Source organism: Scyliorhinus torazame, chromosome 28 (assembly GCF_047496885.1).
Source record: "Scyliorhinus torazame isolate Kashiwa2021f chromosome 28, sScyTor2.1, whole genome shotgun sequence".
Lineage (NCBI taxonomy): Eukaryota > Metazoa > Chordata > Chondrichthyes > Carcharhiniformes > Scyliorhinidae > Scyliorhinus > Scyliorhinus torazame.
This window is the reverse complement of record NC_092734.1, coordinates 33,639,053-33,656,988: the sequence shown is the minus strand read 5'-3', so window position 1 is coordinate 33,656,988 and position 17,936 is coordinate 33,639,053. Positions and strand designations below refer to the sequence as shown.

General features: G+C 49.7%; 1 protein-coding gene across 1 annotated transcript in view; it reads right to left on the bottom strand.

Annotated features, from left to right (window-relative positions):
* The window catches only part of zfand4 (zinc finger, AN1-type domain 4), a 61,903-nt gene that overhangs the window by 27,584 nt on the left and 16,383 nt on the right, over positions 1-17,936 (bottom strand). The window contains exons 3-4 of the mRNA XM_072491839.1: positions 11,696-11,771; positions 11,165-11,232 (exon numbers count right to left, since the gene is read on the bottom strand). Coding sequence (XP_072347940.1) covers positions 11,165-11,232; positions 11,696-11,771 — 144 coding nt within the window. The remainder of the gene's footprint in view (positions 1-11,164; positions 11,233-11,695; positions 11,772-17,936) is intronic.

Here is a 17,936-nt window from a genome sequence, read left to right as displayed (position 1 = left end):
CGCACACGGGGAGAAAGTGCTGACTCTGCACAGACAGTGACTCAAGCCGGGAATCGAATCCGGGTCCCCGGTGCCGTGAAGCCACAGTGCTAACCGCTGTGCTACCGTGTCACCCATAATGTTCGAGGAAGCAGAAAGGGCCTCAGCTACACATTGAACCTAAAAGTGTCATCTCCAACAGCACTTCAATTAACCTCATACCAAAACCTCAAAATACTCTAATGCGATGTGCATGCAAGTGCGTTTCACAGTATTAATATCTGGCATGGCATACAAATTTAACTTTTAGCACTGGATCCTCTCGTTCTATTAATTCACTTCTCCATTATTTTATGCGGTTAATCAATTATTTGGTATTGATTCTATGGGGCCCAGACCCATCAAAACCAACTGTTGGTCCACAACCGATTACCTGACATTGTACAAAAACATGAAGATTTGATACAGGGGCAGTCAATAGCTTTTAGCAGCAAAGTCCAGTTTAAAAGAAACTTCATAAGGAGACCAGAGGTCTCCCAACACTAGTTGGTCAATGAAGTTTAATGTTACTTACCCGCCAAACATGCTAGGTTTTACGCATCAATGAAAAAGCATTCTTGCGCTCAGAGGCGGTTCAGTCACAAGACAATATTACTCTTAATGAAAGGTATACAGCAAAGATAAACATTTGCAACCCTCACAATCCATGGTAAAATGGACGAGATACGCCTAACAATAACAGCATTCTTTATCAGTGATAAAACAATGGTTGGGCAACGTAATGACCACTTAGTGCAGTTTATAAGTACTCATTGCAGACCAATATAATTGCAGCCGTTACTTGCTGCAGCAAATCCCACAGGTTGGTATGGCTCCATGTCTTTGATGGTTAGAACAGCTGAATGTCAGTTATGCCATATCACATCAGTGCAATTGACAATTTTGCAAGGTAATTACGTGTTTCGACATGAAATGCATCTAGACGTTTAGCAGTTTACATTTCCGCTGCACTCGTGGTGTACAAAGTGGCATCTCAAGAGTGTTTTACAAAGTTATGAATGGCCGGGGGGGTGGGGGGGGGGGGGGGGGGGGGGGGGTGAGCAAGGCACAAACACAGGCAAGAGAAATTGGTCTTCCAAAGCTTTTCAAAAGCAATCATGCTCTCTCAGGCCCATGCTCACGCCAGAGGCAAGTTGATTCCCACATAGATGGCTCGGGAGGACTTCACTGCTTTTGAAAAGCTTCCAAAGACCCATGGCCTGTGGCAGAGCATGAAGAGCAAAGACAGAGGTCGGGCAATGTTGGAAAGACCACAGCGGATGCACAGGGTCATAAGACTGGAGCAGATCCCGCAGCTCGGGCCCAGACCAATGAAGGGACATGACGTTGAAGACAAGAACCTCGACAGCCAGTTCTTTGGGAAATGGCAAAGCAGTGGAGTGAGAGGGATACAAGAATTAGTGCAGGGCTAAGGCATACTTCACAGCATTCTACATGACTCTGTTTAAGACAGGCATCTCCAACAGCACTGCAATTAACTTCATACCAAAAACAAAGTACTTTCAAGCAATGTGCATCCAAGTGCGTTTCTAGCATGGCATACAAGTTCAACTTTTTTTAAAAACAAACAATTTTGAGGTATTTTAGGCATATAGAAAACGTGACATTGTACAGTACAAAAAAAGTCATGACAGAAATTAAACATAGTGCAAACCACGGCTCTGTTCACGCAAGGACCTGCCTCAATATCCCCCTCCTCTACCCTAGCCCCCACCCCCCCAACCCCTTTTGCTCATCCGGGCCACCATCATGTGGGCCCGGTGCACAACCTTAAACTGGATCAGGATCAGCCTGGCGCATGTTGCGGTCGTGTTTACTCTGCTCAGGGCATCTGCCCAGATACCGTCCTCCATCTCCCACCCGAGCACCTCTTCCCACTTAAGCTCAGGTCCTCGGTCTGCTTATCCTCAGCTCCCATTAGTTCCTTGTAGACGTCTGAGACTACCCTCTCCCACCTTCCCTAGAAACTACCCTGTCCTGCCTCCCCTTCAGCGGGAGACGTGGGAAGGACGGCACCAGTCTGCATACAAAATCCCGCACCTGTAAGTCTCTAAAGTTGTTCCCCCTCACCAGCCCAAACTGCTCCTCCAGCGCCCTCATGCTCGGAAAGCTCCCTTCCACGAACAGATCCGCCATCCTCACAAACCCCACCCTCCTTCACAGTCGATATGCCCTGTCCATATTCCCTGGGGCAAATCGGTGGTTGCCGCAGATTGGGGTCCACACTGATGCTCTTACCTCCCCGACATGCCTCCTCCACTGGCCCCAGATCCGAAGAGTCGCCACCAGATAGGTATATACCGCAGGGCAAGAGTTATATCTGGGGGAAAGGCAATTATGATGCGATGAGGCAAGACTGAGGATGCATCGGATGGAGAGGAAAACTGCAGGGGATGGGCACAATGGAAATGTGGAGCTTGTTCAAGGAACAGCTACTGCGTGTCCTTGATAAGTATGTACCTGTCAGTCAGGGAGGACGTGGTCGAGCAAGGGAACCGTGGTTTACTAAAGCAGTCGAAACACTTGTCAAGAGGAAGAAGGAGGCTTATGTAAAGATGAGACATGAAGGTTCAGTTAGGGCGCTCGAGAGTTACAAGTCAGCTCGGAAGGACCTAAAGAGAGAGCTAAGAAGAGCCAGGAGGGGACATGAGAAATCTTTGGCAGGTAGGATCAAGGATGACCCGAAAGTTTTCTATAGATATGTCAGGAATAAACGAATGACTAGGGTAAGAGTAGGGCCAGTCAAGGACAGTAGTGGGAAGTTGTGCTTGGAGTCCGAGGAGATAGGAGAGGTGCTAAATGAATATTTTTCGTCAGTATTCACACAGGAAAAAGACAATGTTGTCGAGGAGAATACTGAGATTCAGGCTACTAGACTAGAAGGGCTTGAGGTTCATAAGGAGGAGGTGTTAGCAATTCTGGAAAGTGTGAAAATAGATAAGTCCCCTGGGCCGGATGGGATTTATCATAGGATTCTCTGGGAAGCTAGGGAGGAGATTGCTGAGCCTTTGGCTTTGATCTTTAAGTCATCTTTGTCTACAGGAATAGTGCCAGAGGACTGGAGGATAGCAAATGTTGTCCCCTTGTTCAAGAAGGGGAGTATAGACAACCCCGGTAACTATAGACCAGTGAGCCTTACTTCTGTTGTGGGTAAAATCTTGGAAAGGTTTATAAGAGATAGGATGTATAATCATCTGGAAAGGAATAATTTGATTAGAGATAGTCAACACGGTTTTGTGAAGGGTAGGTCGTTCCTCACAAACCTTATTGAGTTCTTTGAGAAGGTGACCAAACAGGTGGATGAGGGTAAAGCAGTTGATGTGGTGTATATGGATTTCAGTAAAGCGTTTGATAAGGTTCCCCATGGTAGGCTACTACAGAAAATACGGAGGCATGGGATTCAGGGTGATTTAGCAGTTTGGATCAGAAATTGGCTAGCTGGAAGAAGACAAAGGGTGGTGGTTGATGTGAAATGTTCAGACTGGAGTCCAGTTACTAGTGGTGTACCACAAGAATCTGTTTTGGGGCCACTGCTGTTTGTCATTTTTATAAATGACCTGGAGGAGGGCGTAGAGGGATGGGTGAGTAAATTTGCAGATGACACTAAAGTCGATGGAGTTGTGGACAGTGCGGAAGGATGTTACAAGTTACAGAGGGACATAGATAAGCTGCAGTGCTGGGCTGAGAGGTGGCAAATGGAGTTTAATGCAGAAAAGTGTGAAGGGATTCATTTTGGAAGGAATAACAGGAAGACCAAGTACTGGGCTAATGGTAAGATTCTTGGCAGTGTGGATGAGCAGAGAGATCTCGGTGTCCATGTACATAGATCCCTGAAAGCTGCCACGCAGGTTGAGAGGGTTGTTAAGAAGGCGTACGGTATGTTAGCTTTTATTGGTGGAGGGATTGAGTTTCGGAGCCATGAGGTCATGTTGCAGCTGTACAAAACTCTGGTGCGGCCGCATTTGGAGTATTGCGTGCAATTCTGGTCGCCGCATTATAGGAAGGATGTGGAAGCATTGGGAAGGGTGCAGAAGAGATTTACCAGAATGTTGCCTGGAGGGAAGATCTTATGAGGAAAGGCTGAGGGATTTGAGGCTGTTTTCGTTAGAGAGAAGGTTAAGAGGTGACTTAATTGAGGCATACAAGATGATCAGAGGATTGGATAGGGTGGACAGTGAGAGTCTTTTTCCTCGGATGGTGATGTCTAGCACGAGGGGACATAGCTTTAAATTGTGGGGAGATAGATATAGGGCAGATGTCAGAGGTAGGTTCTTTACTCAGAGTAGTAAGGGCGTGGAATGCCCTGCCTGCAACAGTAGTGGACTCGCCAACACGAATGGCATTCAAATGGTCATTGGATAGACATATGGACGATAAGGGAATAGTGTAGATGGGCTTTAGAGTGGTTTCACAGGTCGGCGCACCATCGAGTGTACTGCGCTGTAATGTTCTATGTTCTACCACTATCGGGCTGGTGGAGTACCGTGCCGGCGGAAGTGGCAGAGGCGCCGTGACCAGGGCTGCTAAGTTAGTGCCCCTGCACGAAGCAGCCTCCATCCGCTCCCAAACGGACCCCACACGCGCCATCCCTTTCCTTATCATCGTTATGTTGGCCACCCAATAATACTTGCTGAAGTTCGGCAACGCCAGCCCCCCTTCTCCTCTGTTCCTTTCAAGCATCACCCTCTTCACCCGCGGGGACTTCCCTGCCCATACAAATCCCAGAATAATTTTATTCAGCCTCTTAAAGAAGGACCGCAGGATAAAGATGGGGAGACAAGTTCAACTTTTAACATTCATTCTATTAATTCACTTCATTATTTTATGGGGCTAATTAATTATTTAATATTGATTCTCTGGGGCCCAAACGCAAAAAAAACAAGTTAGTCCACAGCCAATCTTCTGAACTTCCACAAAAGCATGAAGAGTTGATACTTCCGGGGCAGTCAATAGCTTTTGGAAGCAAATTCCAGTTTAAAAGGGAGGCCTAAAAGTAGAATGCCAACGTAGCACACCCTGGTTGCTTCAACTCCCTCAAGTGAATAGGTTCCAACAGCTCTCACCTGACTCTTTGTAAAAATGAGAGACTGGGTCTCGGGAAGACAAATACCGAACAACACACATTTCATGCCTGTTCGCACCAACGGTTCAGTGGCAGGGTGGTACAGTGGTTAGGACTGATGCCTCAGCATCAGAGACCAGGTTCAATTCCGGCCTCGGGCGACTGTCTATGGGAAGTGTGCACGTTCTCCCCGTGTCTGCGTGGGTTTCCTCCGGGTGCTCCGGTTTCCCCCCACAGTCCAAAGATGTGCGGGTTGTGGTGGTATGTATTAGGGGTCATGTGGGACTGTGAAGCCGTGATGCTATTGGCTGACAGATCCCAGGTCCTGGTTGGCTGTTGACCCCTGGCTCCGCCCTGAAGGCGGAGTATAAGAACCCGTGCTTCTTCCCGCAGCTCCATTCTGTTGCTGAACTGCTGGGAACAAGTCACGCTTAATAAAGCCTCATCGACTTCATCTCTACTCGTCTCTCTCGTAAGTCATTGTGCGCTACAATTTATTAAGCGTGCTTAAAGGACTATGGAGCTCCGGATCGCCCCGGAATGCCTGCGGATCAGCCCCCACGCAGTGAACTCGGCAGCAGTCTTTAAACACTGGCAAGCTTGTTTTGAAGGCTACCTCCGAACGTCCCCCGGCCGGATCACAGAAGACCAGAAACTGCAGGTCCTGCACTCAAGGGTAAGCCCGGAAATTTGCCCTCTCATAGAAGACGCAGAGGATTTCCCGACGGCGCTCGCAGCACTGAAGAGCATCTACGTTCGCCCCGTGAACCAGGTCTACGCACGCAACCAACTCGCAACGAGATGGCAAAGTCCCGGAGAATCGTTAGAGGAGTTCTACGCCGCGCTGCTAATTTTGGGACGGGGCTGCAGCTGCCCGCCGGTAAACGCGACTGAACACACGGACATGTTAATTCGCGACGCGTTTGTGGCAGGTATGAACTCTCCCCAAATCCGCCAAAGACTTTTAGAAAAAGAGTCGCTAGGACTCTCAGAGGCACGGGCCATTGCAACCTCCCTAGATGTGGCCTCGCAAAACGCCCGCGCCTACGGCCCCGACCGCGCGGCAGCCCCTTGGGCTCCCTGGACCCCCGTCGCGTCAAACCCCCCCCCCTCCCTCACAGGCTTGCGCGGTTAAAGCGCCGGATCATCCCGGGGGGGCTCGCTGCTATTTCTGCGGGAAAGCGAAACACCCCCGGCAGCGCTGCCCGGCCCGGGCAGCTATTTGGAAGAGCTGCGGCAAAAAGGGCCATTTCGCGGCTATGTGCCAGTCCCGGGGGGTCGCCGCGATCCCCGGAGAGGAACGAGCCCAGCGCATCCCAAACGCACCCCAACCCCCCCAGCGCCCCATGTGCGACCCGCGGTGTGGGTCCTGGTTTTGGGTCCCGGCCACCACGAGGGGAGGATGGGCGCCGCCATCTTGTGACTCCCCAGTCACGTGCGATGCATGAGGGCGGCCATTTTGTCCACCCCCGACCACGTGCGATCCATGGGGGCGGCCATTTTGTCCACCCCCGGCCGCGTGCGATTCATGGACGCCGCCATCTTGGATGACAACAAAGGACCCCAGCATCGACGGCTCCACGGGGTCCGAAGAAGACGCTGAGACACTACGACCACGACTGGCTTCGGTGACACTAGATCAATCACGTCCCCGGATGCTCCAGACGACGACAACAACGGTGCTGATCAACGGACACGAGACACCATGCCTGATCGACTCCGGGAGCACCGAAAGTTTCATCCACCCCGACACGGTAAGACGCTGTTTTTTGACCATCCATCCAAGTACGCAAAAGATTTCCCTAGCTGCAGGATCCCACTCCGTAGAGATCAAAGGGTTCTGCATCGCGAACCTAACGGTGCAAGGGAGGGAGTTTAAAAACTACAGGTTCTACGTCCTTCCCCAACTCTGCGCGCCCACATTACTGGGATTAGATTTCCAGTGCAACCTGCAGAGCCTAACGTTTCAATTCGGCGGCCCAATACCCCCACTCACTATCTGCGGCCTCGCAACTCTCAAAGTTGAACCGCCGTCCTTGTTTGCAAACCTCACCCCGGATTGCAAACCCATCGCCACTAGGAGCAGACGGTACAGCGCCCAGGACCGGATATTTATTCGGTCTGAAGTCCAGCGGTTGCTGAAGGAAGGCATAACCCAGGCCAGCAATAGTCCCTGGAGAGCACAGGTGGTAGTAGTAAAGACAGGGGAGAAGCAAAGGATGGTCATAGACCATAGCCAGACCATCAACAGGTACACACAGCTGGATGCGTACCCTCTCCCCCGCATATCCGACATGGTAAATCGGATTGCCCAGTATAAGGTCTTCTCCACCGTGGACCTCAAGTCCGCCTACCACCAGCTCCCCATCCGCCCAGGTGACCGCAAGTACACAGCCTTCGAGGCAGACAGGCGTCTATACCACTTCCTAAGGGTCCCATTGGTGTCACGAACGGGGTCTCGGTCTTCCAACGGGAGATGGACCGAATGTTGACCATCACGGGTTGCAGGCCACGTTCCCGTATCTCGACAACGTAACCATCTGCGGCCATGATCAGCAGGACCACGACGCCAACCTCCAAAAATTCCTCCAGACTGCAAACGCCTTGAACCTCACATACAACGAGGAAAAGTGCGTTTTTAGCACAAACCGGCTGGCCATCCTGGGATACGTAGTGCGCAATGGGATAATAGGCCCCAACCCCGAACGCATGCGCCCCCTTATGGAATTTCCCCTCCCCCACTGCTCCAAAGCCCTGAAACGTTGCCTGGGGTTCTTTTCATATTACGCCCAGTGGGTCCCCCAGTATGCGGACAAGGCCCGCCCGCTAATACAGACCACTACCTTCCCCCTGTCAACAGAGGCTCGCCAGGCCTTCAGCCGCATCAAAGCGGATATCGCAAAGGCCACGATGCGCGCTATCGACGAGTCCCTCCCCTTCCAGGTCGAGAGCGACGCATCCGACGTAGCTCTGGCGGCCACCCTTAACCAAGCGGGCAGACCCGTGGCCCTTTTCTCCCGAACCCTCCACGTCTCAGAAATCCGCCACTCCTCAGTGGAAAAGGAAGCCCAAGCCATAGTGGAAGCCGTGCGACACTGGAGGCATTACCTGGCCGGCAGGAGATTCACTCTCCTCACTGACCAACGGTCGGTAGCCTTCATGTTCGATAATGCACAGCGGGGCAAAATTTAAAATGACAAGATCTTAAGGTGGAGGATCGAGCTCTCCACCTTCAACTACGAGATCTTGTACCGTCCCGGAAAGCTGAACGAGCCGTCCGATGCCCTATCCCGCGGCACATGTGCCAACGCACAAATAGACCGTCTCCAAGCCCTCCACGAGGACCTCTGCCACCCGGGGGTCACTCGGGTCTGCCATTTTATAAAGTCCCGCAACCTCCCCTACTCTGTGGAAGAGGTCCGTACAGTCACCAGGAACTGCCACATCTGCGCAGAGTGCAAACCGCACTTTTTCAGGCCGGATAGAGCGCACCTGATCAAGGCTTCCTTTGAACGCCTCAGTTTGGATTTCAAAGGGCCCCTCCCCTCCACCGACCGCAACACATACTTCCTGAACGTGGTGGACAAGTACTCCCGTTTCCCCTTCGCCATCCCCTGCCCCGATATGACAGCGGCCACAGTCATCAAAGCCCTTAGCACCATATTCACACTGTTCGGTTGCCCCGCATATATCCATAGCGACAGGGGGTCCTCCTTCATGAGTGACGAGCTGCGTCAGTTCCTGCTCAGCAAGGGTATAGCCTCGAGCAGGACGACCAGCTACAACCCCCGGGGCAACGGGCAAGTAGAGAGGGAGAACGGCACGGTCTGGAAAACCGTCCTACTGGCCCTACGGTCCAGGGATCGCCAAGTTTCCCGGTGGCAGGAGGTACTCCCGGACGCTCTCCACTCCATCCGGTCGCTGCTGTGTACCACCACTAACCAAACGCCTCATGAGCGCCTCCTTGTCTTCCCCAGGAAATCCTCCTCTGGAACGTCGCTGCCGACCTGGCTGGCAGCCCCAGGACCCAACTTGCTCCGGAAACATGTGCGGGCGCACAAGTCAGACCCGTTGGTCGAGAAAGTTCACCTCCTCCACGCGAACCCGCAGTACGCCTACGTGGCGTACCCCGACGGCTGACAGGACACGGTCTCCCTGCGAGACCTGGCGCCCGCCGGCAACACACACAGCCCCCCCCCCCCCCCCCGACACCGATCATCCCCTCCCTGCCACCAGCGCACCCCGCGACCGCCCCCTTCCCGGGAGGATCGGTCCTCCTCCCGTGTCCGACCAGGAGTGAAACAGGAACAAACAACGAAACGCTCCCGGAGACGACAACGCGGGAACAAGCACCTGCACCACCACCGGGGCTGAGGCGATCGACAAGGGAGACCAGACCGCAAGCTCGACTCGTGGCATCGGTGTGACATCAAGAATGTTGTTGGGACTGTAACGAAAATGTTCTTTTCTCTTACGAATATTGTAAATAGTTCACAAACCTTGTACATAGCCCAGTGTAGGGCTAAAATTGTAACAACATGCCCAAAATTTTCCTCCCAGGACCAGCCTTGTAAACCCCTACCACCATGCGAACCACCACCCCGCCGGGTTTCATAGATCATAGAATTTACAGTGCAGAAGGAGGCCATTCGGCCCATCGAGTCTGCACCGGCTCTTGGAAAGAGCACCTACCCAAGGTCAACACCTCCACCCTATCCCCATAACCCAGCAACCCCACCCAACACTAAGGACAATTTTTGGACACTAAGGGCAATTTATCATGGCCAATCCACCTAACCTGCACATCTTTGGACTGTGGGAGGAAACCGGAGCACCCGGAGGAAACCCACGCACACACTGGGAGGATGTGCAGACTCTGCACAGACAGTGACCCAAGCCGGAATCGAACCTGGGACCCTGGAGCTGTGAAGCAATTGTGCTATCCACAATGCTACCGTGCTGCCCACTGAGGCAGTGAGGCTAGAATACAAGAGCAGGGATGTACTTCTGAGGCTGTTTTAGGCTCTAATAGACCCCATTTGGAGTATTGTGAGCAGTTTTGGGGCCCGTATCTAAGGAAGGCTGGCTTTGGAAAGGGTCCAGAGGACGTTCACAAGAATGATACCTGGAATGAAGAACTTGGCGTATAAGGAACGGTTTTCAGTGAGGTAAAAATGAGGGTTCATTTTTAACAAGGGGTGAATGTGGTGGTATGTATTAGGGGTCATGTGGGACTGTGAAGCCGTGATGCTATTGGCTGACAGGTCCCGGGTCCTGGTTGGCTGTTGACCCCTGGCTCCACCCTGAAGGCGGAGTATAAGAACCCGTGCTTCTCCTCGCAGCTCCATTCTGTTGCTGAACTGCTGGGAACAAGTCACGCTTAATAAAGCCTCATCGACTTCATCTCTACTCGTCTCTCTCGTAAGTCATTGTGCGCTACACGGGTAACGTGGGACTGGCCATGATCAATGCGCGAGGGGTTACGGGGATAGGGCAGGAGAGTAGGCCTGGGTGGAGAGTCCGTTCGGAGGGTCGGTGCAGCCTCGATGTGTTGAATGGCCTCCTTCTGCACTGTCGGGATTCCACAAACAGAAAACTAGGGCTGCACCGTAGCATAGTGGATAGTACAGTTGCTTCACAGCTCCAGGGTCCTAGCTCCAAGGTCCCAGATTCGATTCCCGGCTTGGGTCACTGCCTGTGCGGAGTCTGCACGTTCTCCCAGTGTCTGCGTGGGTTTCCTCCGGGTGCTCCGGTTTCCTCCCACAGTCCAAAGATGTGTAGGTTAGGTGGATTGGCCATGATCAATTGCCCTTAATGTCCAAAAAAGGTTAGGTGGGGTTACTGGGTTACCGGGATAGGGTGGAGGTCTGGGCTTGGGTAGGGTGCTCTTTCCAAGGGCCAGTGTCGACTCAATGGGTCGAATGGCCTCCTTCGGCACTGTAAATTCTATGAAACTATGAAAAGTTCACCATATATGTCGGCATTGTGCTGGTTGATGGAAAAGCGACAGAGCAAAGAAACAAAAAGAGGGAAAGGAAGAACTATTGAATCTTCTTTACTTACCCCTTCTGGTATTTATAGGTCCCCCTCGCATGGCAAGCACCAATTTAAGCGTACAACCTTCAGATATACTGCAAATAAAAGACAGCAAACTGTGATAAACTGACTAGAACTTCTGGCGCAGTAGTTTGTTTGAAGGTAACACTACAAATTAAAGACTTAAAGTTTTACGTAGCATCTGTAAAAAAAAAAAAGAAGATATTCAAAACCCACTGCCCTGCCCCCAATCTGCAGCTGCATTTACATTGCTACGCTTTTGCCGCATTTTGCATAGTTTGTGCTGTTACGCCAGAGCTCAGGTCTTCCGACAACATTGTGCAAATCAGAGCCATGCAACCAGCTCAAAAGGTCCGGGGAACGACAAAACCGCTGTGCTGATCTTGGTTTCTGCTGCAACAATACAAAGCATTCGCAAAGCTTCAGTAATAATTCAAAATCTTCTGCTTGTGTCGGGAGTTAAGTTGGAGAGAAACCTGGAACGGGATTGGGGCAGGATGAGGTGGCGAAGAGGTTTTTAAAATGACCTCAACTTACTTGTAGTCGTGTAAACAGTACTCATCCTCCAGTTCCAGATTGTTCCAGATCAGGTGTTGCTGTACTATGGGAATACCTAGGGAACAGACAGGTTCCATTAACACAAAGTATATTAGAAGTCAACATAAAACATTCACAATTCATTTAATTCATCAAAACTACACGACATGGGAGCAGAATTAGGCCACTCGGCCCGTTGAGTCTGCTCCGCCATTCAATCATGGCTGATATTTTCTCATCCCCATTCTCCTGCCTTCTCCCCGTAACCCCTGATCCCCTTATTAATGAAGAACCTATCTATCTCTGTCTTAAAGACACTCAGTGATTTGGCCTCCACAGCCTTCTGCGGCAAAGAGTTCCACAGATTCACCACCCTCTGGCTGAAGAAATTCCTCCTCATCTCGGTTTTAAAGGATCGTCCCTTTAGTCGGAGATGGTGTCCTCTGCTTCTAGTTTTTCTCTCCACGTCCACTCTATCCAGGCCTCACGGTATCATGTAAGTTTCAATAAGATCCCCCTCATCCTTCTAAACTCCAACGAGTACAGACCCAGGGTCCTCAACCGTTCCTTATACGCCAAGTTCTTCATTCCAGGTATCATTCTTGTGAACCTCCTCTGGACCCTTTCCAAAGCCAGCACATCCTTCCTTAGATACGGGCCCCAAAACTGCTCACAATACTCCAAATGGGGTCTGACCAGAGCCTTATACAGCCTCAGAAGTACATCCCTGCTCTTGTATTCTAGCCCTCTTGACATGAATGCTAACATTGCATTTGCCTTCTTAACTGCCGACTGAACCTGCACGTTAACACGGGGTAGCACGGTAGCATTGTGGATAGCACAATTGCTTCACAGCTCCAGGGTCCCAGGTTCGATTCCGGCTTGGGTCACTGTCTGTGCGGAGTCTGCACATCTTCCCCGTGTGTGCGTGGGTTTCCTGCGGGTGCTCCGGTTTCCTCCCACAGTCCAAAGATGTGCAGGTTAGGTGGATTGGCCATGCTAAATTGCCCTTAGTGTCCAAAATTGCCCTGAGTGTTGGGTGGGGTTACTGGGTTATGGGGATAGGTGTTGACCTTGGGTAGGGTGCTCTTTCCAAGAGCCGGTGCAGACTTGATGGGCCGAATGACCTCCTTCTGCACTGTAAATTCTATGATCTATGATCTAACCTTAAGAGAATCATGAACAAGGACTCCCAAGTCCCTTTGTGCTTCTGATTTCCTAAGCATTTCCCCATAGACTATTTAGAAAATAGTCTATGCCTAAATTCCTCCTTCTAAGTGCATAACCTCGCACTTTTCCACACTGTATTTCATTTGCCACTTCACTGCCCACTCTCCTAGCCTGTCCAAATCCTTCTGCAGCCCCCTTGCTTCCTTAATACTACCTGTCCCTCGCCAGATATTTGTATCATCTGCGGGTCAGGTCAAGGGAGAGCCATGTTAAGGACAGGTGACAGGCAAACTGAACTCCTTCCTTTTTCCTCGCCGTCTGTCCATCGGTTTTAATTTTTGAAATAGACCGTGACGTGTTTTCCCAAACCCGCTGTATATGAGGCCGATTTTAAAGTGACTTGCAGCAAACTTTCATTCAGGTTAAATCAGAAATATTGTTTATTCGAACATTCAAACCTAAAGGATGGTTGTCGTAACTACATACACACAGCAGCACATGAGGAGGAGACAGGAACAACTTAGATCAAAAAATAACCAAATCTAGGAATATTAATTCGCATCAATGCCGGAATCCAGTGAAGGTTCCTTCACGTAGGAGTTAGAGTCCAAGCTAGCTGAATGTGGGAGTTGCCAAATTCCTTTAAAGTTGGTGATGATGGTTCGCCCGGAGGTGGCAACTGTTCGTCGACTTCTTTGCGGAACATTAATCATCAGCAGAAGGTGGAGGGGGTTAGTTTAGCTTAGAGTAGGGGGTTAATAAAGGTGGGACCTGTAAGGGAGGAAGACGGCTTTTGCACTATGTTTATAGATTCATGTACATTGCTTATTTTGCTGTTGTAAAACCAAAAACACATCAATAAAATGTTTATTAAAAAAAAAAGTTGGTGACGATACAGCAAGAGGTTGGTATATGGAGTCTTGGTCCGCTCTACAGGTGATGGCTGGAATCTCCCAGAGAACCAGGCTTTGAGGAGGTTTAGACTGGTCAGCCTGGATTCCAGCTTTGCGTTGACAGGCTGCCCTGCGAGTCCAGGAACGCAGCATTACACTTTCCAAATGAGCTTAGGTCATGTGGTGTTAGAAATACATAGAACATACAGTGCAGAAGGAGGCCATTCAGCCCATCGAGTCTGCACCAACCCACTTAAGCCCTCACTTCCACCCTAGCCCCATAACCCCATCTAACCTTTTTGGACATGAAGGGCAATTTATCATGGCCAATCCACCTAACCTGCACGTCTTTGGACTGTGGGAGGAAACCGGAACACCCGGAGGAAACCCACGCATACACGGGGAGAACATGCAGACTCCGCACAGACAGTGACCCAAGCCGGGAATCGAACCTGGGACCCTGGCGCTGTGAAGCCACAGTGCTAACCACTTGTGCAACCGTGCTGCCCAATGATGAGTCCGTTTCAGGTTAACAATCAGTTTGAGCGCCTCTGGTCAAAATCCATTGCTCGGGCAGCACGGTGGCGCAGTGGATTAGCCCTGCTACCTCACGGTAGCCAGGTTCGATCCCGGCTCTGGGTCACTGTCCGTGTGGAGTTTGCACATTCTCCCAGTGTTTGTGTGGGTCACCCCCACAACCCAAAGATGTACAGGCTAGGTGGATTGGCCACGCTAAATTGCCCCTTAATTGGAAAAAGTTAATTGGGAACTCTAAATTTAAAAAAAAAAATCCCTTGCTCATCGTAGGAGATAGATGTCGGCTATTAGCAACCGCGCAGGCATAATGAGTTTTGGTGGCTTGCCCGTGGGGAGATAGAACTGTTGCTCCCTTGTTTCACTGTGGGTTCACGCCATGATAAGTGTGAAATTCCACAAGGATGCGGGTTAAGCTTTATCTTGAAATTACTGTTGGAGGTTTCCAGAACCGTAGCCACGTTTTCGGTCCAACAAAGTCCATTTTTAAACAAGCAGAAAGGAAGGTTTAATTTAAACGGTTTATGATTTCTTTCATATCTTGCGGACATGGCAACTAGATTGAGATTTATTGTCACGTGTACCGAGCTACAGTGAAAAGTACTGTTCTGCGTATAGTCCAGGCAGATCATTCCATGCAGGAAAAAAAAAATATAGGGCAGACGAAAACATCCTGCTAAGTAACACCTTCCACCCTCCTGCAGTTGATGAATCAGTACTCCTCTATGCTGAACGTGGAAGAAGCACCAAGTGAATGGAATGGGCTCTGAGTAGCGGGGACATCGGCGTCCATCGCCGGGACTGTGTCACGGTAGCTCCATGACTGACTGATGTGGTCAAATCATGAAGGGAAAAGCACCCTTGCAGGGTCGACAGCAAATGGTAAGTCAACCACCAGGGGAGAAATACTTGCTTCATCTCATCCTTGCCAGTCCACCAGTAGCATCAATCCATGATGATATTGGCAAGAGTGACCACGACGCAATCCTCGTGCAGCCCAAGTCTTCACAATGAGAGCATCTTTCATTGTGTCTGCTGTACCAACCCCATGCAAAATTGGATGGACTCAAAGTAGACACAGCAGTTCAAAACCGAGTGCCATGGAGGTATTGTGAGCCACCAACAACAGGAATACCTCATTCCTCCATCGCTGTAGAAGAGTGCAGCAGGAGCAACGCCAGCTTTACTTGAAAATAAGATGCCAATTCAATGAAGCTACAATTCAGGACAATATGGGACCATGCGACCCCACAACCAACAGATCATCTCTGCAGTCCTGCCACATCCCTTCATAGACTGTGATGAACATTTAAGGTCATCCGTTGGAGGCAGGTGGGAAAATGGAGTTGAAGTCCAATATCAGCCATGATCATATCGAATGGCAGACCAGGCTCGATGAACCGTGTGGTCTAATCCTGCTCCCATTTCTTGTGTTCCTCATCCCCAGTGATGAGTGCAAATTGATCATTTGCGTGCAAACGACAAGGCAGCTGAAGTGTTCGCAACCATCTTCAGCCAGAAGTGCCGAATAACTGATCCTTTGCCCACCATCACAGATGCCAATCTTGAGTCAATTCGATTCAAGCCATGATTGAAGAAACGGCTGATTGCATCGGACATAACAAAGGCTACAGGTCCTGAAAACACCATGGCTGGAGTACTGAAGACCTGTGCGCCAGAACTAGCCACATTTCTATCCAAGTTGTTCCAGTACAGCTACAACACTGGGAAACCTGAACCATATTTTGACAATGCAGTACAGCCTATCCACAAAATGCAGGGAGGGGATCACCTAACCTGGCCAGTCATGGTTCTATCAGCAAATTGAGGAAGGAATCATCAACAGTTCTATTAACGGATGCTTACTTATCAATAGCCTGCTCAGACACTCAAGCTGGCTTCTACGAAGGGTACTCAGCTCCAGACATCATTAAAGCCATGGTGTGAACAAGGACAGAAGATATGAATTCCAGAAGTGAGCCCAGAGTGATTGTCATTGGCATCAAAGTAGAATCGAAGTGCCTTAGTAAAACTGAAGTCATGGGGACTGGGGAAAGCTCTTCAATTTTTTGAAGGCTAATCACCTCAAACTGCAGGAGTTCCTCGGGACAGAGTCCTAGGTTCAATAATATTTACTTGCTTCATCAATTACCTTCCTTCCATTATAAGGTCAGAAGTGGGCTTGCCTTGTGATTCAGTGCCTTGTGCTACCCTTCAGAGAATGAAACAGTGCATCCCCACATGCAACAAGAGTTGGACAACATCAAGGCGTGGGCTGATGGGCATGTAACCGTTGCACCACACAAGTGCCAAGCAATGATCATCTCTAATGAGAATCCAACCATTAATCAACCTTGACATCCAACCCGAAAGTGCAAAATAGGAGTAGGCCATTCGGCCCCTCGTGCCTGCTCCACAATTCAATAAGATCATGGCCGCTTTGTTTGCGGTGATTTCCACATTCCCATTTACCCCTGATAATCTTTGACTCCCTTGTCCAACAAGAATCTATTAAACTCTGCCTTAAAAATATTCAGTGACCCCACTTCCACCACCTCCTGAAGTTCCAAAGTCACACAACACTCAGATAAATTCTTTCGCATCTCTGTCCAAAAACGGACGACCCTCAATTATAAAATGTCCCCTAGTTCTGGACTCACCAACAAGAGGAAACATCCGTTCCGCGTCTACCTTGTTGAGATTGTTCAGGATCTTGCATACTTCAATCAAGTCACCCTTCACTCCTCTTCGAAACTCCAGTGGAGACAGGCCCAGTCTTGTCAACCTTTCCTCATAAGACAACCCACTCATTCCAAGTATCAATCTAGTAAATCTCTGAACCGCCTCCAATGCATTCACATCTTTCCTCAACTAAAGAGGCCAAAATTGCACACCGTATCCAAGATGTGGTCTCACCATGTCCTTTAAGCAGAACATTCTAATTTTATGTTCAATTTCTCTCATAATAAACGATAGCATTCCATTAACTTCCCTGATTACAACATGCTACACCTACATGCTAACATTTTGGGATGCATGCATGAGAACACCGAGATCACGCTGCATCTTAGCATGGTTGTAGTGAATGTAAATTGTGTTTGCGAATACTGAGTGAACTATAAATAATAAAAGCAGGACAAGGTTCCAAAGGCTATGGCCCGGACTTTGCGGTTGGTGGTCATCAAACGACACACACCATTTTTGTTCTGCTTCCAGGTACACACTGACTTTGCAAGAGATTGGGCAGGCCAGAATCTAGCGTACTGCCCACTCCAGGGGATCTGCGGCCTGTGCCTAAACCAGAGTGACGAATCCCCACTAAGACATACAGTCAAATCCAGAAACTGTAAACTGGAACATTTAATTCAATGTAAAAGACAGATGGAAAGTTGAAATTATTTTTTTCAAAAAAATCTCCACCAACAATTAAAACCTGAAGGAGTGAGATTGCATACTTTTCAGTGCCAGAGGGGGTGTTTGGCAGTAATTATGACTCATCACACAATTAAAAGTTCACCAACATCATCTGAAGTCAATTATTTTAGTCACACCTGTGCTCTTTGGTCTCTCTTTCCCATCTGCCTTTGACGTAGCTTTCAAAATAAAAAAACAATTGTCCCATCCCCTGACAGCAAACAGAAGCC